Here is a 26,272-nt window from a genome sequence, read left to right as displayed (position 1 = left end):
TGATGAAGAGTAGTGAAAGCGTGAGAGCGATGAGTAGAATGACAAAGAAATAGATAAAGTAAAAGAGAAGTCAAGTAGTTGATGATCCAAGACTTGAATAAGCGGCGCGCACGATCTGAAAGATAGCAGCAAGTTGAGATTGAAAGCGAAGTGTCAAAAGAGTCTTTGCTTCAGTATGCTTGGAAAGTCTGTGTGATGATAAGGAGAAGTTTCCGAGGGGCGGAATGGCACGAAGGCGAAGAATTTATAGACGAAGGGGATTTGAGTTTATACAGGTATGCCCTGAGCCCTGATGGTATCTCACAGGGGACTGTCAGTAGCAAAACGGTTGAGTTCGTGAACATGTTACTACGTGTCGAATTAAAATCCGAACGGACAAGTCACGAATCATTGTGATAGGTCGCCTTGGAAAGTTTCTTCGATATGTGCATGCTGCGGTCGAGGCTGCCAGAGCATAAAGAAGTGAGCCAATGAGACAATGTCACTTGGAAGAGCATGATAATAAAGACTGAAGAAGCAACAGAGTTAGTTCGCCTTGCTTTACAAGAGGGAAGAAAATGAGAGCCCCAGGGATGTGGGAGAGTCCATTCTCTTATACTACTTCACCTTAAGATCACGAGAGTCATGATGCCTTCATGTTGAGAGTTTTGGTACTCTGACCTGTGCAAGCTTCTCACATGCTACAGGATACATGGTAATGAGCCACTCGCAAAGCGATGTCGAAGTATCCAAGGCCAGAAACAAATAAAGAGACATAATTCAAGGGACGGGCGGTGTTTGCTGGGAAGATAGCGTTTCCCCTTATATTTGCAAGTCGTGGAGTCTAACAACGTATGGGACCAGTACGTGGCAATTTCTGCCCATACAGCGTGCTTATATCAAAAGGGAGCATAGAAATCGAAATATCAACTTTGAGAGAACATATTGGTTGGCTATGAGGGGAGCAAGTAAGTTACTTGAACTATAGTCGTGATTGGTCGGTGCCTAAAGGATAATTCATGAGGCATAAGTTGATAGGACAACCCTCCCCTTGACTGCACAGCCCCCGTCATACTTCTCCCAGAGGACATCAGAGAAAAAATTATATTCCCCTTCACTCTGTTTCTAAACGTGACGTGGCAAATGCTCAGTTAGCGTGAACAATCTGAGTTCGTGAATGAGTTAGACAGCTTGCACGTATAGATTTCAATTGGCTGTTTCTTTTTCATCCAATTACCGGTGAGATGGCCGAGTTGGTTATGGCGCCAGGTTAAGGTTAACCTTAACACCAATTTCCTGGTGGAGCAATCCTCCTGGGTTCGAGTCCCAGTCTCATCAAGATATAATTTTTGCCTTCTAACCCTTTTGTCATCACAAACCAAATCTATTGTCTTTTTTATCTATGAATTAGATAGTATTACTAGCCCAGCTGACCAAGGTTGGTTTGACACGAGGGGCCTCTATAACTTCTTTAAGTATTCATCTCCGAGCTTAACCTTCTCCTCCCACTTCCCATCGATCGTGATTTGTTGTCGTCTCGACATGTTTTCACGGTACTTCTTGAAAGATTCTTGTTGATCACGCCATCGTCTCATCTCTTTCCCGACGAATGAAGAGATGACATCTGCGCACTCAGAAACCTTCTCCATCGGTATCAAATGGCCACAGTCAAGAGTCTCCCCTTGAACTCTACCAGCAGCTGCGCCTCCACTGCCCCCAACTCCGGTGCCTGTTGTCAGCATTTTCTCCCGTCGTCGTTCCGGTGACGAGAACTCTGACTGCTTTCCGAAGACGAATAACGTACTTGGTCGAAGCTCGGGTAAGTGGCGAAATATCTTTGGTGGTTCCGGGCGGTGGAATGGGTAGTTAGGGCAGTCTTTATTCTGTTCTGTATCTTGGTCGTTGAATGACTCCCAGTCTCTTGCTAGGTATGTGGGTCTGACGAAACTGAAGAGCTCTTGGTGCTTCGAAGTCGTGAGAGTAACTCGCTGATCTGAAGTTGAACCCTCTTCTTTTGAATGAAGCTCGGTTGGGATATCTCGAAGTCCATGCTCAATCCAAAGGTCAAGAACACGAGGATCCCAAGACTGGAAGAATTTGCTCTTCTTGAATCTTGTAGTAGCATCGCCTCTTGATGGCCAGACATCCCGCCTCTTTGTAGAAAGACCGGCTAGAGAAATGCTTGGGTTTGGTATTTGGATGATCGGGTCAATAAGTACTAACGAGTCCAGGAGCCGCGGGTGCCAGAGTGCTAATTGCGCCCTTTCTTCAGTTAGAGGGTTCTTCAAGTGTACCAGTGTCTGTGATGGTTACTCACAGCTGAGTTCCACCCATACTATGACCAATACCAACGATGGGATGAGGGATGTCTCGTTGATGCTGGTTGATGAGGTTCATTAGATCTCTTGCGTGGTCAAACCAACTGACTGTGATATGTGAGTAATGGTAACGGTATACGATAGGGATTGTACTAACGATCATTGCCGAGCACTCTCTCGTTAATAACTCCTGATTGTCCTTGATTCCATACATCTGCAATCCATATCGATCGTATCCTGAGATCTTGTTGTCTTGCTCGGTCATACAGTTCATCCCATAGCGGCTCATACAGTTCCTGAAAAGTCAGCTATAGTTTGCGCCTTAAAGTATTCAGCTTCGCTACCTTTGGAAAACCATTTGCATGAGCACCAATAATGGTTACATCACCAGGTTGAGGATTGGGGTTGTCGTGGGGGACGTATTGCTTCACAGCAAGCTTTGGTATGTCTTCATCGCCATTGGCCGTCTCAGCGAGATATTCTCTTGAATGGCTGCAATCAATGGTATGCTCAACAAGCCGATAATTCGATGGCGTTGATAGATGTCTGGCTTGGCTTGTTCGTACGATATGCCGGCTGACGTACGCCGCCCGAAAGGAGGAACGCGGTATGAGCCTACACCACATTAGAGTATTCTAGGGATAAGAATGTCCTTTTGAAAACCCGCCAAGAGTGTGAAATATAGTATTAACACAGTTGACAGTTGTTGAAAGACAAATGGTTCTCTTACATAGTCCAGTGAGTGAAGACAAGATAAGCTATTCCAAACTGGGTAATGAGCTAACGCCGACCTCGGTAGCTCGGTTACGATCTGCGCCCTTCCTGTCAAACACAAGATCTACAGGCTTAAGCCGATGCTACCATCCATATCACGCCCTTCGAGTAGAATGGCCCGAAATCCAAGAGAGAATATTAGTCACGTTGCAGTCTGTCAACTCGTAGGGGATGCCTTCAAGTTCATGCTGGCCTGCTGGTGAGAGGTAAGGGTGAATTCCGCTTTGCAAATCTTAACGATTCGCCTGGGACAACTACATCTAGAGCTTCAGTTTCTATGTTTTACAATCTCATGTATTATGTGTACTTCAAAACTACTCAGGCCTTCTTAGTGTTAATAAAGACTTTTTTCCAACTCTCATGACCGTTGTAACTTGATCTCGAATGGACGAAGAGCCCCAGAGAGCTGATATGGCACAAATTTCATATCAGAGTCGCAATCGCTGCAGAAGTTGCCCAAATCCCCTGCAGAAAGTCTCCCTGACAGTCCAAACCAGCCAAGTAACGCTGAACAGCTACACTGCTGATAGTTGACGCTACAAAGCATGTTGCAACTTTGCGTGACAGTCCTTGCTGCAGAATGGCAGTTCCAACGATAAAGTCGAAAACAGGGATAACGCGGGACAGAGTTGATCCATCATCAGGACTTCGGTCATTTTGATATTGATAGAAGGATGCGGTCGACGTTGCGCCGTGGCTAAATCGTGAGGCGCAGCCGTAGAAGAGGAGTAGTGCCAGAGATATCGGCAGGTACTTTTTGAGCAACGCGATAGACATTTTTGCAGTATTTATGTTTGATTAGGCACTTTAAGAGATTAACAGGGCAAAGATGTGAGATAAAATATCAGATAAGATTGAGTGTGGAGGCGGCTGCTCATGATAAATGATTTTCTCTCGAGAGTAATATGGTTTAGGGCTGAGTCAGACGGCTTGCGAATGGCTGCAAGTCGCAAGGATGAGCTCCACACGGAATGAGACACTATCGCGATACGATCAAGCATCACGACAATTACTAATCAAGCTACATCAATAAACTCTTTCATTGAACAAGAGGATGGAGTTCAATATTCCATGTGAATGCCAAGCCACGTCAAAGTGCACGCAAATTACACTAAAGTGGCTTTCCTTCATATCCAATAAGAAAACTCGTATTGCTTATCACCGGAAATAACTCAAAGCCCGTATTGTGAAACATCGCAGCCCGCGGGCATTTCAGATCCATAGACTTTTTTTTTTAATACACACGTCATCCCGTTCGTTCCGAGGCATCTTCGAGTCTATTCTGCAACACTTCACCGCCTTATTTATTGTCTCCAAAAGCCATTCAATGCCTCGACGCTTGGGAGAACAAACATCGCAATTCACGGAATTGTTTGGCCATGGCAGCACCGTTTTGGGGTCCCCAGACCTCTTATTTAAAGTAAGTTCTTGGGTAAATTGGAATTGAGAAGATTTACTGACTATTGTAGCTTTTGTGAAGAGGTAAACACCGCAATTGTCTCCCTTGACTGAAATTGAGTTAACGTGTCGTTCTAGGATTATGTTATTACACGGTATATCGCTGAATTTATAAATTCTCTTAGCAGTTTGACATATGGTAAGTGATGTTGCCATGGGCTGGGATCTGCAATTGACCTTGTTACTAGTGGCATATGGACTCTATGGCTTGTTGACATCGCCTAAATTCCCGACTGGGCCACGTTTGGCCTCGTACTGTGGACTAATAGGCGTGGGGATATGTTCAGCTGGATATCACATGACCTTGAAGTATCATACTCAAATGTGTAAGTGTATCTCTGTTTCAATGAGAGGAAGGCCTAACAATTGCTAGCTGATGAACTGTCAATGCATCTTCTCACTACACCCCTCATCTACCGTCTTCTTAGCTTCAAAGCCAGTCCTCAAAAGACCCGAATCGTTGGGACCGTTCTTTCAATATTATTCACCATTGTCATGGTCACTCATATGGTCATGGATGAGTTCCTTTTGCACGCCACTACGTTTGGCCTGGGCATTTATGTCATTGCTACTCGTGTGCTGAAGATTATTCCTCAGCAAGTTAAGGACCCAATCATCAGGAAGAAATTTCAAAACATGGCTATTCTCGGACTTGGTACGTAACACAGAAGACCGTCTGCCCATTGAACAGGGCTGAATATGATAGGATTCTTTGGCTTTGGATACATTGTTTGGCTCATTGATGAGTTTGCTTGTCGGTATCTGACGAGTGCGCGACACGCAGTTGGTCTGCCCTTTGCGTTTCTCTTGGAACTTCATGGATGGTAAGTTACATGCGGTTTCATGAGCTTGAGTCAAACTAATATCCGTCAGGTGGCATGTATTCACCGCTATCGGAGGATATTCCGCCGTTGCAGTCATCGATATCGTCACGACAGGGGAGGTGACCGAAGACCCTACAGACACCTTCGCTTGGCCCGTTCCTTTTGCGGCCAGACTGATGTCTGGATCTTCTGAGCCAGTGAAAAAAGGTTGATCTCGGTGAAAGGGATAATTTAACTAAGATTCAGAGGCTGGGCCGACATGTAGCCAAGGGTCAGGAAATCCAACGAAGTGACGCTTACATTGGACTCATCAGTTGGAGAGTAACGACCAGCTATAGCCTCTGGGATATACTTAAAAGACACATCGACTGGAATAGAAGTCTTAATCAATGCCTGACTCACATGCCTGACCAAAATGATTCCATTTTACAGTGGGGCCTTTGACCCGGAACAGGACCCAACTTCAACTCAAGAGTCAACAGTCCCATTCAGTTCCGGAAGAACGGATGAGAAATCGCTGGGATCATGAGATGCTCAAGGATTTGTGTTTTGATGAGATGATAATACGAAGACATCACGAATTTGCCTCTATTGCGGAGAAGAATCGCCGCAACCCGCAACTGATGATGCCGCAGAAGCCGCACCCGCGCACAAGACAAGGTCAGAATCGAGGAAGATGCGGATAGAAGGACCCCGCGGGGACCCCGCAAGATCAATAAGCTTATCATGAGATTATTGCGGATTTGCGGATGGACGGAAGAACAAGGGTTGAGAAGTTCCCATAATCACCGTAGGATGTAGCTCTGGTGTGATGACTTCATGTTGAAATGACTGCACAATAGGAAGGGGGCTTGGAAAAGATGATTCAAATGTCGCAATTCAAGATCTGCAATCTGAAATCTCTGTTAGCTTAAGCGTCATGATAAACAATTCATAAACCGGTTCGAATGCCGATATCGCCCGACTCACAACTCCCGTTCTCCCGACTTGAATTCATTAGTGCCAAGCGATAGCTGCCCAAGAGGACCAGCATTAGCGTCGTAATATTCGTACAGGTCTCCGATGAGGCTCCGCTGTGAATCAAGTTCTCAAATTACATCTCCGGCTGATCACAAGCTTATCCACTCGACCGGGCCAAGACTAACAAAACAAGTTACGACTCCACGGGTTTCTTATCTATGAGCTATTAAGCATAAATTACCTCTCCCTTGATCGGCGGTGGAGAAAGCGCGGGATGCATTACCGAAATGGGGAAACAAGCTTAATTCATCCCCAAATGCCCAATTTCTCTGTACCATTCGTATTTTGAACTCTTCGAATCTTTACGGCTGGTAGGAGTCAAGAATACTAAACGAGATGCCGTTGAGCCTCATCTGCAGGTGTGTCGTATCCCGACTTTGCACCGCAAGCCACCAAATCCGCATCGGGAAACATCCCAAAGATAAGGATGCTTCTTGAACCGGTCTAGACTCTTGGCTCTGGAAGCTAGTACAGTGGATTACGTACGGAGTTTTCTCGACATTGCTCGGCATGGTGGGAACGGGCGGTTTAGAGTCTGAAGAATGCCGAGACCAAGATGGGAATTTTTCACTGCAGGGGAGGATAAGAACGGGGAGAGTCCCCAGTGAGGCAATGGAAGGTTCTTTAAGTGAGTATGGATATTTGAGTGTTTTTGAAATGGCTAAGATGACTATTGATCTTGCGAGCCCTTTGGCTTATACGCCTGCCGAGACGGCGGAACTTATCTGTCGAGCTGGTGTGAAGAAGGGAAGATCGAGACCAGACAAGGTGTTGCTGTCTGGTATTTCTGGTGGATGCATTCTTGCCTTTGGATGTGCTGTTTCATTGACAGCCCTGACGGCACCATGGTATCAAGAGAATGCACCAGGCCTTATCAAACTCATCGGAGCTATCGTATTTCCTTTGGGCTTGGTCACTGTGATATTGACGGGAGCTGATCTTTTCACATCAACAAATCTGGTGGGTTGACTCATGTATCAAGACTTAGGAAGCACCTTTTCTAATGATATTCTTAGTTCACCTTTGTTGCTGTCCTTAATGGAAGATTATCGATATGGAGGATGCTACTCCATTGGTTCCTATGTTTCTTCGGTAATCTAGGTGGTTGCCTGTTTGTAATGGCCATCATCGTTGGGTGTAAGTAACCCTGTCCGACACCACTTATTCTTCACCATCTAATCATATCATTCACAGACGGAGGCATCTTTGACTCAGATCCGTACCGAGAAGAAATCATCGCCTTCACAACAAAGAAGCAAATAACCCCAGAGGCCCACCAGATCTTTCTTCGTGCTATTGGCTGCAACTGGCTTGTTTGCCTGGCATGTTTCCTCGGCGTACAAGCAAAAGACTTGACGTCTAAGGTGGTTGGAATGTGGATTCCTATCTTTGCCTTTGTGGCTTTGGGTTTCGACCATGTTGTTGCCAATATGTTCTTTATGCCTTTGGGTATCTGGATGGGGACTCCTGGCTTGACCATTGGACTTTACATATGGAAGGGTAAGATTAACAGCTTCATTATCTCGAGGAACTTTACTAACAGTTTCACAGGAATGATTCCAGCTCTCTTTGGAAATATCCTTGGAGGCAGCTTATGCTGTGGTGTGTACTTTTGGTGGATGTATCTTGCAGACGTCGACGACGAGGAAGAACCTCAAGGCAAAGGTGTTTTGCACAATCATGGACATGATAGTCCTTCAGATGAGGAGAGTCAGATGGGGTCACGATAGAGAAGCACTTGTCAGCAGGACTGCACAAGATGCAATACAGCATAGATCTAAAAAGGAGGAAGAGCTAATGAGGCTAAAATAGAGAAGATATAGAGTAGAATACATAATACAAATAAACAATTAAAGATTATTACAAAGGTCTAATAAAGGTTGTTATCTTGTGTTGTAGCAGAGCCAGAATTCTACAGTATTGCTGATTATTACAATGACTGATACAATCTAGCAGCACGGTAATTCCAGACAGAAGATAGATTACGACTATTTTGTTAAGGTTCTGTTTGATGACCTGATTAAGTTATGAATCTTCATAGAGCTATCGTTTTATCTCGTAACTGTTCGATGTTCCAGTCCATCATCTCTTATCAAACCTCTCCTCAGCAATCTTCAATCCTTTTCGGTTGCCATCCCCATCCCAAACTATTGAAGGAACTACCCCTGAAAGTCAATATTGAGCTCCTAGAAGCCGATCCATCGTTCATTCCTGTGTCCCATTTTCTCCTGACGCTGTATCAACGTTGGTGACAATTAGCAGTGGTCCTAGGAGTGCGTCGATCTTCTTGAATGCCTCGACTTGGTCTCTGATCAACGGAGATTCTCCCAAAACCTGAATCTGGGGCAGAATGATATCAAACGCGTCAGGAGTGTTCCGAAGTCTGAAAATAGCTTCCATAGCCTTCCCAGTTGGCTGCCCAAACAGCTGGGAAAGCCTGTCGCGATGTTGGCCCCATTTTGACTCGTAGTCCATTGCTTCTACTCCCGACCCGAAAAGTCCCTCAGCTCGAAACACCAGTCGAATGACATGGTCCAGATCTCCTTCCCCATTGCCATCATTCCCATTCTGTAGTGTCTTCTCCAACTCGGATATGAACAAACACACACGGGAGAATGACTCTTGAATAGCTTTCATTGTTGGGGCTGGAGTTTGGAGATCCTTTAGCAGGTTGTCCCAGTCGCAGGATGTAGCTGCAAGGCCTTTGATAGTTTGAAGAATCTCCTCTTTGATGTCTGAGTCCAAAGTTGGTTCGACAGACTTTGCTCGCTTGGCTGGAGGTGTAGAATATTCCGGCGCAGCGAGTCGTTTTAGCTTTCCCTCTTCGCGAAGCGATTTCAGATGCCCTTCCATACCATCCCACTCAAGCAACATGGTCTTGTGACTCGTCCATCTTTGGGAGGGTGGAATGCCCAAGCGATCCGCAATCCTGATGAGTTCGTCTGCTCTGGTTGCCATGTTCTTTCGTTCAAGCTCCGGCTTGTCGAGGCAAAACTGGAAGTTCTGAGTGTAATAAGTCTCATCGCCGAACCACCGCTTCACGCAAGAAGATATGCCTCCGTGTTGTAATAATCAGACCCGACATCTGGGAAGACAGGGCCAATTGTCCTTGCCGGACCCGCTAAGAGCTTTGATTTTCTGAGGAGTGGCAGTGTTCCCAATAGGCGATTGTAGGATGACCGCTGATTCGAAAGCAATTGCTATCAGATTGCCGAACCGCTTTTGTGAAGAGCCATTTGGGTGCTCCTACACACTGAAAAGAGGATTCTGGGTCATATGAGTAACTGGGAATTCCCAGAGTTCGCACGTCATTCAAACAACATAGAGTGAACAGGTCAGGTGATGGCCTCTGAGCATGAGTACAGTCTTCAGGAAATACCATAGTCGACCCTGGCATAGATGCAGGAATCAGAGTGAACCTCGATTCGGCGAGGATTTGTGGATGACGAGACCGTATCTGGTGATACCAGGAGCGCATTGAGGCTGTGTTGAGGTAATCACGACCGGCAGTGACTACGAGAGGACTACTGTGAGATGTATGAAGATTGGCGAACCGAAATGGGTGAAAGAAGGACGTCAAGTGGTGTGTTTCAACGTAACTTAGCATGTGAGGAAAGTATATGATAAAAGTCGCTAGGGGAACCTTTCGAACAGGAGATGGCTTCCCAGGAAAAGAATTCAGAAAGCCCTCCATTTTGTAGTCGCGTGTCTCCTCAATATCGAAATAGATAATTGTTGCGGCCAGTGCAATGTTCAAGGGCACATTGTCAGATGGATATTTGTCGAGAAAGCGTTGTGTTCCCTCGATCATGGCTTTGGGAAACTCCAGAAGGGCAACGGGAGGCCATTTCAGGATGAAATGTAGATGGTTGTAAGCTTTGCCACCTTGAATAGCACGACAAATCAGCGGCTTTCGGCCTGGTTCTTCGTTGGACGGTAGGGCCTTGGCAACACCCGCTGGGGCGCTCCCAGCTATAAGGAGGTGATGTTCTCGCCTCATGCGCTGCAGAAATTGAGCTTTCTCATCATCAGCTAGGTGATCATGGAGTGCGCGTTTGATGTATGAGATATTGCCTGGGATCAGCATGTTCTCAGTCCATATGATTTCGTGGCCTTGTATGTAAAGTTCTGGCCTAAAAACCAATTCAATAAGCTCTGTGGTGTCCACATTTAACAAGCTTTCAATCCGTTGCTGCCTTGGGACGCCGCAAAACCCGTCGGGTAAATGTTGAGTATTCGACTTCATCATGAAGATAGCTTGGCAGGTAAGTGCCGATACCCCGACAAACACGCAGCTGACCGTCTTGTCCGTTGCGAGCTGCGTACCACTTGTGATACCCAGCCATTCCTTTGTCTCGTAGCTGAGTGTTCTGTCACTATTGCAAGCTCTGGCAGCTAACTTAACTGCCAGATGTCTCTCAGTCACCTTTCGACCAGTGTCTACTTTCGAAATGCGGTCATCTCCAAGACCAGAGACTGGCTCTGGGTTCCAGATAGTTCGCATCCCAAATGTTTCAGTGGGTGATAGAGAAGTATCTCTATCGGATTCCTTCATCTTATACTTTTTCAAGGGGAAATGAACATGTGCTGGAAAGTCAAGCCATCGTTCTTCGTCCATGAGATCTTCCGGATTCCCACCCCGAGACTGGAAAGCGTCAAACTCCAGAGTCTCACCATACTCATGTTCCTTGCCTTTGAGTCTCACGGTAGGCTTTGCTTCTTCTAGGGCTGGCGGCCCTGGTGTGTTGCCTGCCATCGTGGTGGATCAAGTTTTGGAAGGAGAGTCTCAAGGTGAAATGAATTGTTACAATCGGTTGTTATAGTCCTTTGTATTAATGGTCTCCAACGTTGTAGCCCTAGTATTAAAGAGCAGGGGTACGGGCAGAGGAAGGAGACTGGGTTCCAGATGTTTGGTGGAGGCTGGTAGCACTGCGAACTGACACAAGTTAGCATGAGATGATAGGAAGCTTCCATAATGACAAACCCTTTTCTGTTTTGGTTACGTGAGAATGATTAATATAGGACGAGTGGTGTGTTGGTAGTCGAAATATTAGAGAAGAACTCTTGAAGTTCAATGACGCTCTTAATGTTCCAATTCGTCGCAATCGATTGTCGTCATGACTGATGGCCAAGTGACCAACACGAGGTAAACAAAGAGCTTGGCTCTAACTGCCTCCGATAAGTCCTGGTTGTGGCGCCGAAGATGAAAGCGAGTGGATGGGGTTTTTGACTGGAGAGGGCATCAGTAATGGTCAGCCGAGGACCTCTTGATCTCCTCCTACCATGAAAAACGAGGCATGCAATATCGACGCCGCAAGACTTTAAAAAAAAGGCAATACGTGGATAGAATATGGTGATTGTCTCTCAGGATCAGCCTGTAATTATTTAAGTTATTGAAAGACTGCTGTTGTTGAGTTACTGGATCCCCATGTGTTGTTGAGAGGAGAAGTTAAGGAGGGAGGGAGGTGGATAAGAGAATGAAGCATCGCGAATGGAGAAGCAAATAAGGACTACGTCAAAAATGAACAGTGCAAAAGAGCACATGCCCTAGGCTAAAATTCCAATCTGATTTATGCAACACAGTGAATCATCGGCCGTATACTCCGTGAATGTCCAAGACATATCAAAACGCCCCTATCCCAGCACAAAAGTAATTCCCAACGCACCAATATCTCCACAAGCGCCCAGCTCCCTAGCCTATAGCTAACTACTAGACTATGGTAACACCTAGTTACCCCTGGCGGACTCAATCATCAGAGGTGCCTGCGACTCCCCAGCAGTCATCTTCCGAATATACCCCAAATAAGGCTGAAGTCTCCTATCAATGATACCATGCTCCCCACAGATTTCGTCGACCAGTCTTTCACTATGCGTAACATCCTGAACTGACAAGACAGCATTGCGAATGTCGACAGCATGTGAGTTGAAGAAGCCGTGATGCATGAGTCTGTCGAGAAAGCTATACGTTTGACGTTCTGACGGCTCATTCATCACCGAAAGGCCAATGTTTCTCAGATGTCGCATAATGCTAAGACTGTTAGTATCCTGTTCATGATGTGTATAGGGGGCGCTTTACGTCATTGGATCCTCGCGGCGGAGGGTTAGTCTACTGATGAGAGGGCCGCTCATCATAAACGGCATCTCGAGCCACTTGATGGTGTTGGCGTTCTGGGAGTTGTAGTAAAGACCCTCAACGATGCTTTGGAGTATCCTGACGACTCGCGCAGCGTGCTTGAACAGCCGTACCATGATGTATTCGTCCTGATACAGGTTAGTAACAAGATGGAACAAAGATATTCAACGTTTTACCTCTCCATGAGTCTTAGACACTCTGGGATCTTTGAAAGTAATTGAGACTTGCATGAGCGCGTCTGCAGCAATCCTGAGGAGCGGGGACTGTTTGAATTTTGGATCTTCCTCCTTGAAACCCAGTCAGCAAAAGGCTTGTTGTACCACAGACGGACAACTTACAGTGATAGGTGAGCCGTCGCTCTTCGGCCTTTTCTCGACCAACTGACCACCAGAGTCGAAATGGTCCAGATCTTCCACAACTCGAAGGGCTGTGTCGCCTAGGGTATGACATATGCGCCCCAAACGTCCGTTGGTGTCAGAACGGCTAGATTAGATGATTAGTATAAGACCCAGCAGCAATGAGCTCTAGCCTTACTATCTGAAATAGTCTTTCTGGGGAGGAGTTAGCCGAGAGGAACAAAATAGAGGAGCCTTATTTACTTACTGCGTAACATTTTTCGAATCCCATCTTTTGGCGGAGGAGGTCATCCAGCCTCTCGCACTTTGACTCGTCACCCTCAAAGCTAAAACATATTAGACTGTGGAAAAGCTGAACTGGTGGAGAACTATTACTGCTCCAGCATAGATAGCTTGTCAAGAAAGGCAATGTTGCCCTGTTCACATTGAGTAATTGGCTGAGATCCAGCCGATCCAATGTTACATCGAAGTTTCTGAAAACACCACAGAATTTCACCGAGAGTCTTAGCCCAGCTAGCAACTATCAAAGTGTCAGATAATGTAGAAGAAAACAGTTGGTAACTTACTAACCTTTCTCTCCGATCGTCGTGACGTAGGTAGGTCTATCATAGTCTGACTCATATATGAGACAATGCACAGACTTGTGATCCATGGCAAAGTTCCGAAGACGGTAGAGAAGCATCGAGAGCTTGGTGATCAAGATATCCAGGGCATGAGTCATGAGGATCTGCTCCGTGTTTTCGAGAGTGTACTCGTGGGTGACGCCAATGTTGAGCCAGTGCTCAGATCGAGGGGCATCTATATCAGTGACGAAATGAAATTGCTAAATCGAGAATTAGTTATTACCCACGGTTAAACATCATCGATTCGTCGTTCTTACAGCTCGGAGATCCTAAAAGTATAGTTAGATAGACGATTCAACTTAAGAACGACGGGGCGCCACATACCAATACGTGATCGGGAGTCAATGAACGCATTTGCATAGTATTAACATGGTATCTCGAGACATTACAACAACGCCTCAGCTGTTCAAGATCTTCATCGTCGATTTTCTTTTCCCTGAACGCCGGGGGATAGGAGTCAGGGATGGGGACGAGGTAGATGATGTCGAGCTCCTTCTGGCTTTGAGCGAGCCAGAACCATAAATTTCGCCAGATGGTATACCGAGATTCTCGACTGAACAGTCGTTCCATCTCGCAGTGGTTGTTGTGCGCCCTGTTGGCAGCTGCGGAAGATGGCTCTACGTGAGACATCTTTACCTAGAAGATGGTTGAAAGGGGAGAGGAACTGGACGCGAAGCATGGCTGGAAAGATTTTCGCGCAACGAAGAAGAAAACAGAGACTTTGACTTGGACGCGTTGGAAGTCAGTCGTAGATAGGGTTTTAGAATCCGCGTGATGCTGAGGATAAGGGCAGGGCTCGGGTATCGTAACTTTATGTTGGTGTTGACTGGATATCGTGAATCTGGAAAAGCTAGATCACAACTGAAACCAATGAACAGACCACAAGGTTCACACAGACTTGATGCAATCATTGTGACTTGTCAGTCTCGAAAGCTCGTGATGATATTATAAACCTAACCTTTACGTATCCACTTCTCAACAACAGCATGTATCTCATCACTGTTCTTCTCCATGAAAAGCATGTGCCCATTCCCGCGAATACCAATAGTTCCCAACTCAATATGGTTCGTCTTCGAACATCCCGCCTGTCTATAATACGCAGCTGTGCAATGCTCATAAGGCATATGATACGATGCCTCCCCAGTGACAATAAGAATAGGGATGCCCATCAAGTTAACCAACTTGCGGGGCGTAGGTTCGTCAGCCTGGAGAATACACTCTGTAGACAAATTATCCTTCTGGGCATGAACCTTTTGAACAAGTTCCTTTTTTGGATCCATAACAGGAGGATCATACGTGATAGGAACATCCCACAGACCCCATGGCCGAGGAAACTCTCCACCAAACTTGAAAATCTCATCTTTGAAAGGCGGTCCAGCAGCTTCCAACAGAACAATACTCTTCGTAAGCTCCGGCCTTATGTCAGCGATCAAAGTGGGCATAAAGCTTCCCTGGCTATGTCCCAGAAGAACGGCCGGTTTCCCAATCTTATCCAGTAAGGCTGCACCAGCTGCCTGAACAGAAGTCTGTTGATAGGTCGTATTATCAACAAACTCCACATTCGAGCTGTAAAATAGGTCAAACACTGGATCCCCCCGAACCCCAGAGCCAGGCCATTGGGTATGGTTGATAGCCTGAGGCCAGAGCATATGGGTCTTCGAATCAGTAAACGCAACCTCAACAGCCTCGGCCGAAAGAGTGCTGAGCTTAGCAGCGCCTTGTCCAGGCATCCAAGCAGATCTCCCCCGAAACGTCTGATCAACAATGTACACCTCATAACCCTGCTCAATAAACCTCGAGGCCCAACCAACTCCGCCGTCGGGCTTGTTCAGGAAATTCTAAACGTGGCAAAGAGTTCTCAGTACACACGGGCGGCTTCCGAAATTGCACGGGGATTAGCTTACCGTGCCTGTCTGCGCCATACCGTGAATCATAACGATAGGCGTGTCTTTCCGAGCTCCCTTTACCGGGGTGAGCTTCTCAACATACATCTGGTCCCGAAAAACATGGCCGCCGTCACCGTCATCGTCGTACCGTCCACCAACGTAGAAGAACGATCGTGTAGCGGGTATCTCAGAGCGCACGGCATCGGAGTATTTTCCGATCGTCGCTGCGACGATAGCAGCTAGAATAGAAAACTGCATGACTAAAACAGGTAATCAGATTATGTCGTGTTGGTTGACAAGGGAGGAAATGTCATTGCTGACGGCGTTGGGATCGGCACGCGTCTCCGCATCATGCGTGTTACGTGATAAGACAAGGCTGAGTGAGCCGCAGCAAAACGGGAGAAAAAACTTGTTAAGATCTCAGCGACAGAAGATTCCAGCGATTATTGTGGTTGGACGGCATTTGGAGATTTGCACAAAAAGCCTCTGATGTCAGCAAACACGGGCCGACGAGCACGTAATAGTATTATCTTCAATCAGGGTCACCTCTAATGTTTCTCTAAGATCTTTATTTCCCATCTCACCCCGAAGCCCAGCTACATCACTCCCAATCTGACCTAGTGAATACACCCTCTTCTCAATTGAGGCCCATTATCTGCCGCTGGGCCCTGATTACAAAGTCCCCTTATCTTGTTTTTATTCTTGGGCGGTTGCACAGCTTACATAGCGTGATCAAGCGCGTCAAACCAGTTACTGCTGATTGCTTCCCTCGTGCCGTATCTACGTCGTGAAACTGCTTTTCAGGTATGGCTTTTTCCACGACGAAATTGGGCTTGCTTTTGGAGTAACGTGACATCATTTAACCAGACGATTCCAACGAAACAGTCTCTGAATCAGGGACTCGTCGGTTTGCTCGTATTTCCTGTCGAACCAAGATCTTGGCACCGTAACCAAGTAATTCTCCGCCGATCGGCAAGGACCTCTTATCCTTTACAAAAGAAGATCTATCATGTCTCATCTAAGTCTTATGCAACTGATTTCCGTTCCGATTGGTGGCAGACGGGTAGGTATCTAGGCGGCCGAGGTCCGGAGTAAGATGGAGTCTTGGAAGATGTCCGGACTCCGTTGCCATCGGCCGGTACCTTTGCTTATTGGGAGTTCTGAATACGCAAGCAGCCTTTCCCGGTGAAGGTATATCTGATATGGTTGACGGCCAGGACCGGAGTAACTTCCGTTTCATTTTGACTCTGAAGCCTACGCTGAGTGTTATCGTAATGCCTATACTAAGTTCAGACCAGTGGCATATCACTATTCCATTTGAATGTGAAACGGCAGCCCTCGGAGAAATAAATCCTGGAGGATCGAGACACATGGTGATTCAGGGCTTGTTGAAGTATACACGGTAGCTAAGGATTTTGGAGGAGCTTCCAATAATACGACTGGTCAGCGTAGATAGTATAATGGTCATAAATCCTTTGTAATAGGCAAAAGGTTGTCAGCCAGCCGCTTACCGTCCTACCACGCCGACATGACGGGCTTAGACTAGACCACAGATGGCGTCTATTTCCCAACCCTCCCAATCACGCGGCTTCCAATTACCCCTTGGCAAAAAAGGAAAGGCAACCACAGTGCTTCATATATGTATCAAACAACAACTCAGAACCCCAAACCACAAGCCAAGAACCTCGCCAATCTTTAACAAAACCATGTCCGAGACTCGGTCCGCAAAGCCCGTCCGGCTGCGTCTCGCTTGCGACGCTTGTACGACAGCCAAGGTCCGCTGCAGCAGGACTCACCCCTGCGAGCGCTGCGAGGACAACGGGCAGGCGAAAGAGTGCTGCTACAGCGCTTCGCGGCGACACGGCAAACGGGCGCGACACAAGAAGAATGCACAGGATAGTAGTCTTACGACGCAGTTTACGAATGCGTGGGAGGATTACAGTACATACTCGGCTGGTGATCTTGAGATGCTGGATAGTTGGGCGTCACGCAGCGTCGACGTCACTGTTGACTTTGACGATGGGAACGGTATATCTTGGGTTGATCCGTGGAAGTCGCTGGGTTTCGTGTCGGATACTACTGCGTCTCAGTCGAGTGGTATGGTATCACCTGATTTGAGTTTATCGATGGAGCCAATACTGTCGATCAAGGCAATGGAGCCAACAGCCATGCACTCTCACGATTGTGAGGCCCTAGCTCTCAAAGTGTTGAGATCGCTGCACTGCAACACCAACGCAGACCAAAGCATCTGCAAATCCTCCCCCATGCCCCAAAAACAAACCTGTTCAACACCATCTATCGATACAGTCCTATCCGTCAACAAAACCGCTCTCACAAGTCTCATTCCCCTCCTCAAATGTCACTGCGCACGAAACCCCCATATCGCAATGCTACACAGCGCAATCTTATCAAAGGTTATTTTCTGGTACAGAGTTGCGGTCACAGCACGCTATCACACTGATGGAGTAGAACTACGACCTATGAAGATCCAACTTGGAATGCTGGATCTTGATGACGAGGATCAAGCTACGCTGCAAAGGACTGTGGTTTTGAGGGAGTTGAGAAAGGCGGAGAAGGTTATGGAGACGTTTGATTCTTTTGCTGGAGGGGATGATGGCGGGTTGAATTGGCATGTCGTTGCTGTGACGAATATGAGGGAGGAATTGCAAGAGATTATCCAGAAGATTTAGAAGGGTCAAGGAGAGTTGATATGATCATATTCACTTTATTGCCTTATTCATCGTATGTGAACGGTTCAAGGCTTTGATTTACGTCATTCCTTTTGTGTTATCTCATGGTTAAATGCTATATCGCACCATAAATCGCCGGCAATACATTGTAACAAATCTATGCAGATGTCACTGCTTGACTTAATTGTACACTACTCTTTGGGGCGAATTCGGTAGCTATTCAGAGTGAAGGTATATTCAGTAAGCCCTTAAGCCTCAGTGTCGTCATCAGGTACAGCCCGAAGCGAGTTGAAGACGGCCTTTGAACAGCCCGAACGCCGAGTTGCGCATGGCGCCACAACGCCCATGGTTAAAGCAGTTGATGTAATATCCTATGCCATTGCAGGTGTAGTAAATTACCACTGGTCCGATTACGCGTGTTTTGCCTTTCTCACTTGATATTCCATGTGATTCTGTATCATGTGATACAACATGGCTCCATGTGAGTGTCCCCTCTTCCAGTTTATTTTCGAGCTTTCAGAATCACATAAAATACTGCTACAGTATCCATGTTCTCTGGTATAAAATTCGCTGGCAGTTGCGGATGCATGCGTGCCTGGAATTCGGAAGCCGAAGGATACCTGGCGGAATGCTGATCATGTCTTACGTTTCAGCGGAATAACAGCATGGATATCGTGAGACTTATCAAGATGCTTATGCATAAATAATGAGGCAGATACCCGGTCCAGACCTCGATTCCTCCCGCTCTACATAATGCCAGGTGCCAGGGTTACTGGATTGGGACAATATCTGACGTAAGGGTCTGTTGTTTCCTCAGCGTTGTCCGAGTGAGGAAACACCCTGTGGCAGATGTGCCAGCCTATCATACCAAGACTGTTATGTACCTGATAAGGCTAGACTCTATGATGCACCCATTATAGTTATCAAACCAGTTGACGAATTGTGTAGTAGCTTATTGATAATGCCCTTGGGCATGTGCCAAAATTAACGGCTTCAAGCTGTTTTATCATTTCTTACCTTGAGCCTCATTTATGTTTCCCTTTTATCCACGAAGCGATATAGAAAAGGAAGGCATTTGATCCTTGTTTCGGCCTCGCGTTTCAACACAGTCGCGAGAAGTGTTGGTCGTCCTGCATAAAGCGGGGCACTCATCAGGCACGCAACAAGTTACACAGACACAAAATAGGCAAGGAACAGTCCCGGACTCCGAGACATTTTCCCCTCTGATTCACTGCATATTCTGTCATTATAGGGGTCATCCTGAGTGGTTGGTCGATCAAACAGTGCCATGGCTGGAGGCGGGGGACTAACACCATGACAATAGGCCTTAGCTCAAGCCATGTAAGCCATGTTTGCTTGAGCCATACCACCCAAGACATAAAAGCCGTATTTACGTTGCTCAGCGAACAACTCTCTTCTCCTCTTCACCTTTTTCCTCCTCCCAATAACCCCTCACTCCCTCATACACACAACTCAGGTCAAAATGGCTTCAATCGGAAAATACGTTTCCAAGCTCGCAGGATCTCGCGTCCTCGTCATCGGCGGTTCATCAGGAATCGGCTTCGGCGTCGCAGAAGCAGCGATTCAAAATGGCGCCTCGTCTGTGTTTATCTCCTCATCTTCTCAGTCAAAGATCTCAAGCGCCATTGAGCGCCTCAAAGAGAACAACCAATCTGCCAAGGCTCAACTTCACGGCTTTCCCTGCAACCTGGGTTCACCTGACACACTCACCTCAGAGGTCGAGAACCTTTTCACCGAGGTCGCCAAGTCTGGGAAACTAGACCATGTTGTCTTTACCGCAGGCGACAAGCTCGCTGTTGGAAAACTGGAGGACTTTACTCTTGATGCTATTCGTCAAGCTGGTACCGTGCGTTTCTTCGCACCACTTGTTGTCGCGCAGCAACTCCGCAAGCACTTGAACGAAAGCGGTTCTTCATCATTCACCGTCGCTACTGGCGGTGCAACAGAGCATGTTTCTAAGGACTGGTCCATCATGTACTCTTACCTCTCTGGAATTCGCGGCATGATCCGTGGTTTGGCTGTTGATCTTGCGCCGATTCGCGTCAATGCCGTTGCGCAGGGCCCAACAGACACTGAGATTTGGAGCTACGTCAAGGAGATGGGGTATTGGGATAACGTGACTGGCCACTTGAAGGGAAGAATGACGACTGGGGAGATTGGAAAGGTTGAGGATGTTGTGGAGGCATATTTGTACTTGATGAAGAACAAGAATACTTCTGGTAGTGTTGTTGAGACTACGGGAGGGACATTGCTGTCTTAGATAGTTGAGGCTGGGTTGCAGGATAATTAGCATCAAAACACCACGGAATATCACAAGACATTACTACACCACTGTCAAATTCGCCTCAATTGTGAAAATACTTCTTATTATCGTCTGAAGTCTCGATTATAAAAACGCCGTCCATTATAATCCACCCAGTTGTCAATGGCGTCGAACAGAAAAAGGGTCAACAGCAGTAGCTTGAGTCGCTGCAGCTCCTCAAGAAGCTAGATCCAATTGAGGATGCAAGAAAGGACGTCAGACACTAAAATCAGAGTGCAGCAGAAATCCACTGCATTTACCCGTGACGGGAATTAGGGCATAAGCAGCCTCACCTGGAGTAAGCTCGTAAATACCGTGAGACGTTTCACGTCAAATCCATTGGCTGCATCATTCTCGCGCCTCGGCACTAAAACCGCTTCCTGGACACTGTGAAGCTACGCCTCTTTCGGCCTCTCGCTGTTGACATTCGCTGTTCGGATTTTAGCCCCTCAAGCTCCGACCGTGTAAGTCGTGAAACATAACGCGATGCGATGTGATGCAATGAATGCGGCTTCATTGATGGCCCCCAGGGAGTAAGAAAACTTCTGAACTTGAATCAGGGTGCTAAAATAAACTGGTCTAAAGGCTTGCCAAGATATGCTAAACTTACCTAAGTCTTTTCATCACTTAGAAAAGAGGTCCTAAGTTTTCTTGCCTGCCGTTGACTGACAAAGATGGATGGTGAATTATCTCATCGCAATGTTTTCCCATTTGCGCAATCGCACTTCGGTGAAGCGTCTTCATGCACTCTCCTCACACATTAGAGCGGCCAGCACAATGAAAGAGGCGATTGTATCGCGCGGACCCAAAGTCCACATCGTTGAGAGTGAGATTCCGAAACCGGGACCGGGGCAAGTTGTTGTCAAGATTGAATACGCTGGTAGTAACCCCAAGGATTGGTGAGCACCCCAAACCACCCTCGGCCTCATTCATACCCAGGCTGACATTCTAAAGGAAACGACCTGAGTATTGGGGAAGCAAGGCTTCCATCAACCAGGGCGATGATCACGCTGGAGTAGTTCATGAGGTTGGCGAGGGAGTCTCTGACTTCAAAATCGGTGATCGCGTCGCGGCGATGCACGAGGGGAAGCAGCCTGGCGGGAGTTACGCTGAGTATGGTGTAAGCTGGGCATACACCACCATTCATCTACCTGAACATACTTCTTTTCCAGGTAAGCATTGTGATCCGTGATCCTTATTATGTGTCTCATGGCTGACACCATGGTTGTAGAGGGTGCTGCCATACCCTTCACTGCATTTACCGCAGCTTGTGCCCTCTACGCAAAGCTCAATCTTCCACACCCAACGCATCCAATCTCCGACCTTCAAAAACTACCCCTTGTGATCTGGGGCGCTTCATCAGCCGTTGGATCGTACGCAGTCCAACTGGCCAAGAAGTCTAACATCCACCCTCTCATATGCGTCGCTGGTCGTGCGCAAGAGCATGTCGAGAGAATGATTGACAGATCCAAGGGCGACACAGTCATTGACTACAGAAAAGGGCGCGCAACAGTCGCTCAAGAGATCAAGGCCAGCCTCAGAGGCGAAAAGCTAGAGTACGCCTTTGACGCTGTGTCGGAGATGGGTTCCTACCAGACAATCTGCGATGTTCTTGATCACCAAACGGGGAAGATCACTCTCATTATTCCTGCACAGAGCTATTCTGATATCCCAAAGACCATTGAAAAGTCGGTCACTACGGTAGCTAGTGTACATGAAGATTTGAAGGTATTCGCCCGGGCGCTTTCGATATACTTCGGTAGAGGGCTTGAGGACGGATGGTTCAAGGCACACCCTCAAGAGGTTGTGCCTGGGGGCTTGGGAGGGATAGAGAATGGCTTGACAAACTTGAAGAACGGAAAGGCTAGTGCGGTGAAGTATGTCTACAAGATCGCGGACACGCCAGGAATAGAGTCTCCATGAGAAGTCCCTTCGGACACGACGTAGATAGAGTATCCATGCAGACGAAAGTAGAACATTTGGAAAGACTAAAGAATTGAGAGTTATCATAACATTTCTCCAGTCAAGTGTCCCTCTAGCGTCTGCCTGTGCCTGGTTCTCGCACGTAAAGAACAGACGTCCTGAGAGCACTTCCTTCTTACTACCTCGACACGCCACTTTTCAGGAGACCAATCCATCAAACCAGATCCCCGGAGCTCGGCATCCGTGAAGAAAGAGGCGTAGATAAGATACCGTTACGGCACGGATCGATCCATGGCGTCGACAACAACGGAGTCCCGGCGCCACGACCGTTGCACTTACACAAAGACGTAGCCAAATTGGGATTCGGACCCCGAAACAAAGAACAACTTCTCCCCGTATAATCGACGTCGTATCATCTATCTACCTCTCTGTGAGATATGATACTTTGAAGATAATAAGCACGGTCATGGTGTCATCGAGTCGGAGTGTCAATGTTGGCTTACACGCGAGAACCAAGTCAGATGGACCTTGACGTCAGTAGGGCCGCACTGGACGCCAAGGGATTGAATGTGATAGCGAAGTAATTGAAACTGTATGGGGGATGTCTTCGGGATCCATTTCGGGGACTGAAGTTGTACACACAGAGCTGAAGACTGTGGCGTTCTTGACAATAGGATGCCAAGAACACCAAGCATCGCCGGTCTACTTGGCTTCAAATAGAGGACTCGTCACATAATCTCACAAGAAAATCACCTTCTCTCAGTCTTTCTAGACAACCCTGCCTCCGTTTTCTCCTTGTCAACTCAATTTCAATTGGGAACCATGGCAAGCACACCGACAAACGGCACTCACCCCATCATGGCTGACGCGCCCGAGGAAAAGCCTAACGGCACTCTCAACGGTGATCATCAAGAATACCCGACCTTTTCCCAAGAAAGACTCGATGACTCCATCAAACGAGGCATCGACCTCCAAGTCTTTCGTTACCCCTCGACCGGTATCAACGTCCTCATCGCAGGCGCCGGTCTAGGCGGAATTACCTGCGCCCTTGAATGCTGGCGCAAAGGACACAACGTTCGCATCATCGACCGCAGTCCCAGTCCAGTCTGGACAGGTGATAATGTTCAAATCCAGCCCAGCGCAATCCTTCTTCTGCGCCACTGGCCTGAAATGGGCTATGAGATTGAAGAGAACCAGTACGATGTCGACATGTCTTACTATAGACAGACCGGCGAGCGCATCTGGGGTCCTGCGCCGCCTATGTTCAATGATCCAGAGCATTTACCGAGTCGTCGTGGCTTTCCCTCTGTCAATGCTCATTCGCGTATTAAGCTGTACCGCGCGTTCTTGAAACAGGCGGAGCGCGTGGGCATTCACGTTGAGTGGGGATGTAAGGTTGTTGAGTACTGGGAGGATGTTGAAGGTTGTGCTGGGGGTGTTGTTCTTGAGAATGGGGAGAAGAGAACAGCGGATATTGTCGTTGCTGCTGATGGGCTCAGGACGAAGAGCAACACTGTTGTTCCTGGTATGCCGGACCAGTTGGCGACTAGTGGAAAGGCGATTTACCGTGCGGGTTATCCTGTTGAGCATGCGCTTAAGGATCCCAAGGTCAGGGAGATGTGGAACTTTAAGCCTGGCGATAAGCCGATTTGGCAGTTCTGGCTTGGGTGAGTTCCCTGAAGCCGATGAGAGAGGATATACTGACGATTGCAGAAATGGTTCTCACAACATGATGTGCTTGACTCATGATCTCGCTTTCTGGAGTTTCATCCACTCTGTAAGTCACCTCTCCCCAATTCTCGACAAACCACTAACACACACACCAGCACGCAGAATCTGCCAGTGAGTCCTGGATCCCAGACATTGACCCAGCAGAGGTAATCACCGAGATGGAAAAGAACGACGCCGTGCACCCTGCAATCGCCGCCTTCATCCGCACCGCCCCCAAAGGCTCCGTCGTGAACTGGCAGCTCAAATTCCGCGACCCCCACGAGCAATGGACATCTCCCGGCGGCCGCGTCGTCCAGCTCGGCGACGCAGCGCACGCATTCCTACCCACATCCGGAAACGGCGCAACGCAAGCCATAGAAGACGGCGTCACCCTCGCAACGTGTCTGCAACTCGCCGGTAGATCCCAAGCTGCCAATGCTACAAAAGTATACAACAAGTTACGCTTTCAGCGAGTCAGCTGTGGACAGAAAATGGGGTTTGTGAACCAGCAGCTCAAGCAGCACACGGATTGGGATGCGATCATGAAGAATCCGGCGCTGATTAGATCGCGATATCCGAAGTGGGTGTGGTCGCATGATCCGGAGGCGTATGCGTATGAGAAGTTTGCTGAGGCGTTGACGCATGTTGTCAGTGGGGGACGGGTTCCGTTGGTTAACACGAATTTTCCAAAAGGGCATAAGTATAGACATTGGACGATGAAGGAGGTGCAGGAGCAGATCAAGGCGGGACAGAAGTTGGAGGATCTTCAGGATGGGGATTGGTCTTAGATTTGTAAGAGTGATAGTAGATCGGACGAAGACTGTCAATCGAGTGTGTTTACGTACTGCGCAGTAACGCTTGAGATGCTTCATCGTGTCTTCAATATCGCATCGCGACAGACGTGTAACCCCAACGCGATATTCTTGGACTGCAAAGCTGCGCGATTGTAAGGCCCTCTTCCACGTCGACGACTTCGTCGATCCCTGGATCTGTACCAGGACCTTATACGATCTTGATGCCGCCCTAAAGTTATCATAATGCTATCCTAAATTTAGGCCTCATATAATCATGAGTTATAAGATTTTTGTAAAATCACCTGGATTAACATAAAATGGGAGAGAAGGCATGAGTAAAAGAACACGTCGAACCCGGTGAAGTTTGGGACAGACTTTCAGGGTTGACTTGCCGTCAATTGATCTCTCGAACATCATGACAAGTATCACGACCAGCAAGGGAAGAAAAAGTATGGGAACAAGGACCAATTGTCTATAAAGTTGTCTAAAACCACGCCGCCTCCTCCGGAGACTCATCAAGCGTAGCCTCAATCACCGACAACTCACTCCCAGCAGGCCTCTCAATCGCCTGTATCTTCAGTCTCGGATCAGCCTTGGTAAGCAGGGCACTCCACTCCTCAACCTCACGCTCCTGAGCATTGAAGCACTGAATCATGGTAAGATCCTTCTGTCTAAGCGCTGCTTCAAAGGTCACAGACCCAGAACCTGGCTTTGGCAACACCATGTCCATGATCAGCAAGCGACTGGAAGGACCCATGGCTGCGACGATGCCTTGAAGGATCTTGATGGCATCAGCGTCTGGCCAGTCGTGAAGAATGGTGCGCAAGAGATAAACATCTGCGTTTCTGACGGGCTGGGGAGTGAAGAAGTCGTATGCCTTGATCTCAATACGAGACTTGATGTCTGATGGTAAGTCAGACAGGCGAGCCTTGGCGTTCTCAATGGGCTCTGGGAGATCTTCAATGACGATATTGAGTAACGGGAATGCCGTCGCCAGCATTATAGATGTTGAGCCACTGCTTCCGCCAATCTGTATACCATCAGCATGAAGCCGCGGGGAATTGAGATGGGAACTTACATCAACGACTTGCGCTTGTCCTAAGGCTTTCCAGTCGAAAGCGTTCAGAAGATGCTCAACATTAGAGCCAGTGTGCGACACAGCACGGCTCTTCATGTAAGCCTGAAAGCCCTCGTTGAGATCAGGCCGCGTCTTCAGGTGCTCAAAGAACGACAGCTCAGTGTTGTGAACAATATTATAAGCCGTCTCATTAGTCGCAGACGTCTCGCCCCATTTCTCTGTAGCTTGAATCAAGCCCGTCATGAGAGGAACAGTCTGATTGAATATATGAAGAAGCTGCGTTTTCATATGAATATTCGTAGCGAATTGTGCAGAAAGGGTACTGTGAGAAAGCTTGCCATCTTTGGTTTCGCAGAGTAAACCCGTAGTCATCACCATGGAAT

General features: G+C 47.5%; 13 protein-coding genes and 1 non-coding gene across 15 annotated transcripts; 7 read left to right on the top strand and 7 right to left on the bottom strand.

Annotated features, from left to right (window-relative positions):
• The first annotated feature begins 1,217 nt into the window (after positions 1-1,217).
• On the top strand, positions 1,218-1,317 carry FOXG_19127. The gene has a single exon. It is a non-coding gene; the product is annotated as a tRNA-Leu (tRNA).
• Positions 1,318-1,332: 15 nt separating this feature from the next.
• On the bottom strand, positions 1,333-2,989 carry FOXG_05827 (uncharacterized protein). Its single transcript, XM_018384266.1, has 4 exons — positions 2,642-2,989; positions 2,455-2,593; positions 2,297-2,405; positions 1,333-2,241 (listed from the first exon to the last, which is right to left on the bottom strand). The coding sequence occupies exons 1-4, from the start codon at positions 2,921-2,923 to the stop codon at positions 1,440-1,442; spliced, it is 1,332 nt and encodes a 443-aa protein (XP_018241328.1). The 5' UTR covers positions 2,924-2,989; the 3' UTR covers positions 1,333-1,439.
• A 252-nt stretch (positions 2,990-3,241) lies between these two features.
• FOXG_19126 (uncharacterized protein) lies at positions 3,242-3,965 on the bottom strand. Its single transcript, XM_018399311.1, has one exon. The coding sequence runs from the start codon at positions 3,846-3,848 to the stop codon at positions 3,495-3,497; it is 354 nt and encodes a 117-aa protein (XP_018241327.1). The 5' UTR covers positions 3,849-3,965; the 3' UTR covers positions 3,242-3,494.
• Positions 3,966-4,272: 307 nt separating this feature from the next.
• FOXG_05826 (uncharacterized protein) lies at positions 4,273-5,789 on the top strand. 2 transcript variants are annotated; one of them, XM_018384264.1, is made up of 7 exons: positions 4,273-4,491; positions 4,541-4,553; positions 4,608-4,668; positions 4,718-4,855; positions 4,903-5,184; positions 5,236-5,353; positions 5,403-5,789. In XM_018384264.1, exons 1-7 carry the CDS (start codon positions 4,451-4,453, stop codon positions 5,563-5,565), a joined length of 816 nt encoding a protein of 271 aa, XP_018241325.1. In that variant the 5' UTR covers positions 4,273-4,450; the 3' UTR covers positions 5,566-5,789. The 2 variants fall into 2 exon arrangements, with proteins under 2 accessions (XP_018241325.1, XP_018241326.1); XM_018384265.1 differs by having other exon boundaries at positions 5,236-5,789.
• Positions 5,790-6,985: 1,196 nt separating this feature from the next.
• Positions 6,986-8,103, top strand: FOXG_05825 (uncharacterized protein; the record flags this gene model as incomplete). The annotated part of the gene is made up of 4 exons (XM_018384263.1): positions 6,986-7,333; positions 7,390-7,510; positions 7,568-7,873; positions 7,925-8,103. 4 exons carry the CDS (start codon positions 6,986-6,988, stop codon positions 8,101-8,103), a joined length of 954 nt encoding a protein of 317 aa, XP_018241324.1.
• Positions 8,104-8,578: 475 nt separating this feature from the next.
• Positions 8,579-9,331, bottom strand: FOXG_05824 (uncharacterized protein; the record flags this gene model as incomplete). The annotated part of the gene is made up of 1 exon (XM_018384262.1): positions 8,579-9,331. The coding sequence occupies one exon, from the start codon at positions 9,329-9,331 to the stop codon at positions 8,579-8,581; it is 753 nt and encodes a 250-aa protein (XP_018241323.1).
• A 163-nt stretch (positions 9,332-9,494) lies between these two features.
• Positions 9,495-11,129, bottom strand: FOXG_19125 (uncharacterized protein; the record flags this gene model as incomplete). The annotated part of the gene is made up of 1 exon (XM_018399310.1): positions 9,495-11,129. The coding sequence occupies one exon, from the start codon at positions 11,127-11,129 to the stop codon at positions 9,495-9,497; it is 1,635 nt and encodes a 544-aa protein (XP_018241322.1).
• A 971-nt stretch (positions 11,130-12,100) lies between these two features.
• On the bottom strand, positions 12,101-14,115 carry FOXG_05823 (uncharacterized protein; the record flags this gene model as incomplete). Its single annotated transcript, XM_018384261.1, has 10 exons — positions 12,101-12,401; positions 12,450-12,634; positions 12,683-12,769; positions 12,845-12,989; positions 13,041-13,057; positions 13,110-13,188; positions 13,238-13,382; positions 13,433-13,685; positions 13,743-13,754; positions 13,810-14,115. 10 exons carry the CDS (start codon positions 14,113-14,115, stop codon positions 12,101-12,103), a joined length of 1,530 nt encoding a protein of 509 aa, XP_018241321.1.
• Positions 14,116-14,404: 289 nt separating this feature from the next.
• On the bottom strand, positions 14,405-15,712 carry FOXG_05822 (uncharacterized protein). The gene is made up of 2 exons (XM_018384260.1): positions 15,390-15,712; positions 14,405-15,323 (listed from the first exon to the last, which is right to left on the bottom strand). Exons 1-2 carry the CDS (start codon positions 15,627-15,629, stop codon positions 14,439-14,441), a joined length of 1,125 nt encoding a protein of 374 aa, XP_018241320.1. The 5' UTR covers positions 15,630-15,712; the 3' UTR covers positions 14,405-14,438.
• Positions 15,713-17,077: 1,365 nt separating this feature from the next.
• Positions 17,078-18,061, top strand: FOXG_05821 (uncharacterized protein; the record flags this gene model as incomplete). Its single annotated transcript, XM_018384259.1, has 1 exon — positions 17,078-18,061. One exon carries the CDS (start codon positions 17,078-17,080, stop codon positions 18,059-18,061), a length of 984 nt encoding a protein of 327 aa, XP_018241319.1.
• A 1,176-nt stretch (positions 18,062-19,237) lies between these two features.
• FOXG_05820 (uncharacterized protein) lies at positions 19,238-20,426 on the top strand. Its single transcript, XM_018384258.1, has 2 exons — positions 19,238-19,328; positions 19,386-20,426. The coding sequence occupies exon 2, from the start codon at positions 19,545-19,547 to the stop codon at positions 20,340-20,342; it is 798 nt and encodes a 265-aa protein (XP_018241318.1). The 5' UTR covers positions 19,238-19,328; positions 19,386-19,544; the 3' UTR covers positions 20,343-20,426.
• A 735-nt stretch (positions 20,427-21,161) lies between these two features.
• On the top strand, positions 21,162-22,307 carry FOXG_05819 (uncharacterized protein; the record flags this gene model as incomplete). The annotated part of the gene is made up of 3 exons (XM_018384257.1): positions 21,162-21,283; positions 21,339-21,556; positions 21,616-22,307. The coding sequence occupies 3 exons, from the start codon at positions 21,162-21,164 to the stop codon at positions 22,305-22,307; spliced, it is 1,032 nt and encodes a 343-aa protein (XP_018241317.1).
• An 822-nt stretch (positions 22,308-23,129) lies between these two features.
• Positions 23,130-24,805, top strand: FOXG_05818 (uncharacterized protein; the record flags this gene model as incomplete). The annotated part of the gene is made up of 3 exons (XM_018384256.1): positions 23,130-23,974; positions 24,021-24,084; positions 24,134-24,805. 3 exons carry the CDS (start codon positions 23,130-23,132, stop codon positions 24,803-24,805), a joined length of 1,581 nt encoding a protein of 526 aa, XP_018241316.1.
• A 458-nt stretch (positions 24,806-25,263) lies between these two features.
• FOXG_05817 (uncharacterized protein) lies at positions 25,264-26,266 on the bottom strand. Its single transcript, XM_018384255.1, has 2 exons — positions 25,890-26,266; positions 25,264-25,841 (listed from the first exon to the last, which is right to left on the bottom strand). The coding sequence occupies exons 1-2, from the start codon at positions 26,259-26,261 to the stop codon at positions 25,296-25,298; spliced, it is 918 nt and encodes a 305-aa protein (XP_018241315.1). The 5' UTR covers positions 26,262-26,266; the 3' UTR covers positions 25,264-25,295.
• Positions 26,267-26,272: the final 6 nt, after the last annotated feature.

The sequence above is a fragment of the Fusarium oxysporum genome, chromosome 2 (assembly GCF_000149955.1).
Source record: "Fusarium oxysporum f. sp. lycopersici 4287 chromosome 2, whole genome shotgun sequence".
NCBI classification, from domain to species: domain Eukaryota; kingdom Fungi; phylum Ascomycota; class Sordariomycetes; order Hypocreales; family Nectriaceae; genus Fusarium; species Fusarium oxysporum.
Note: the sequence above shows the minus strand (reverse complement) of the source record. Positions and strands in the feature narration are given on the sequence as shown.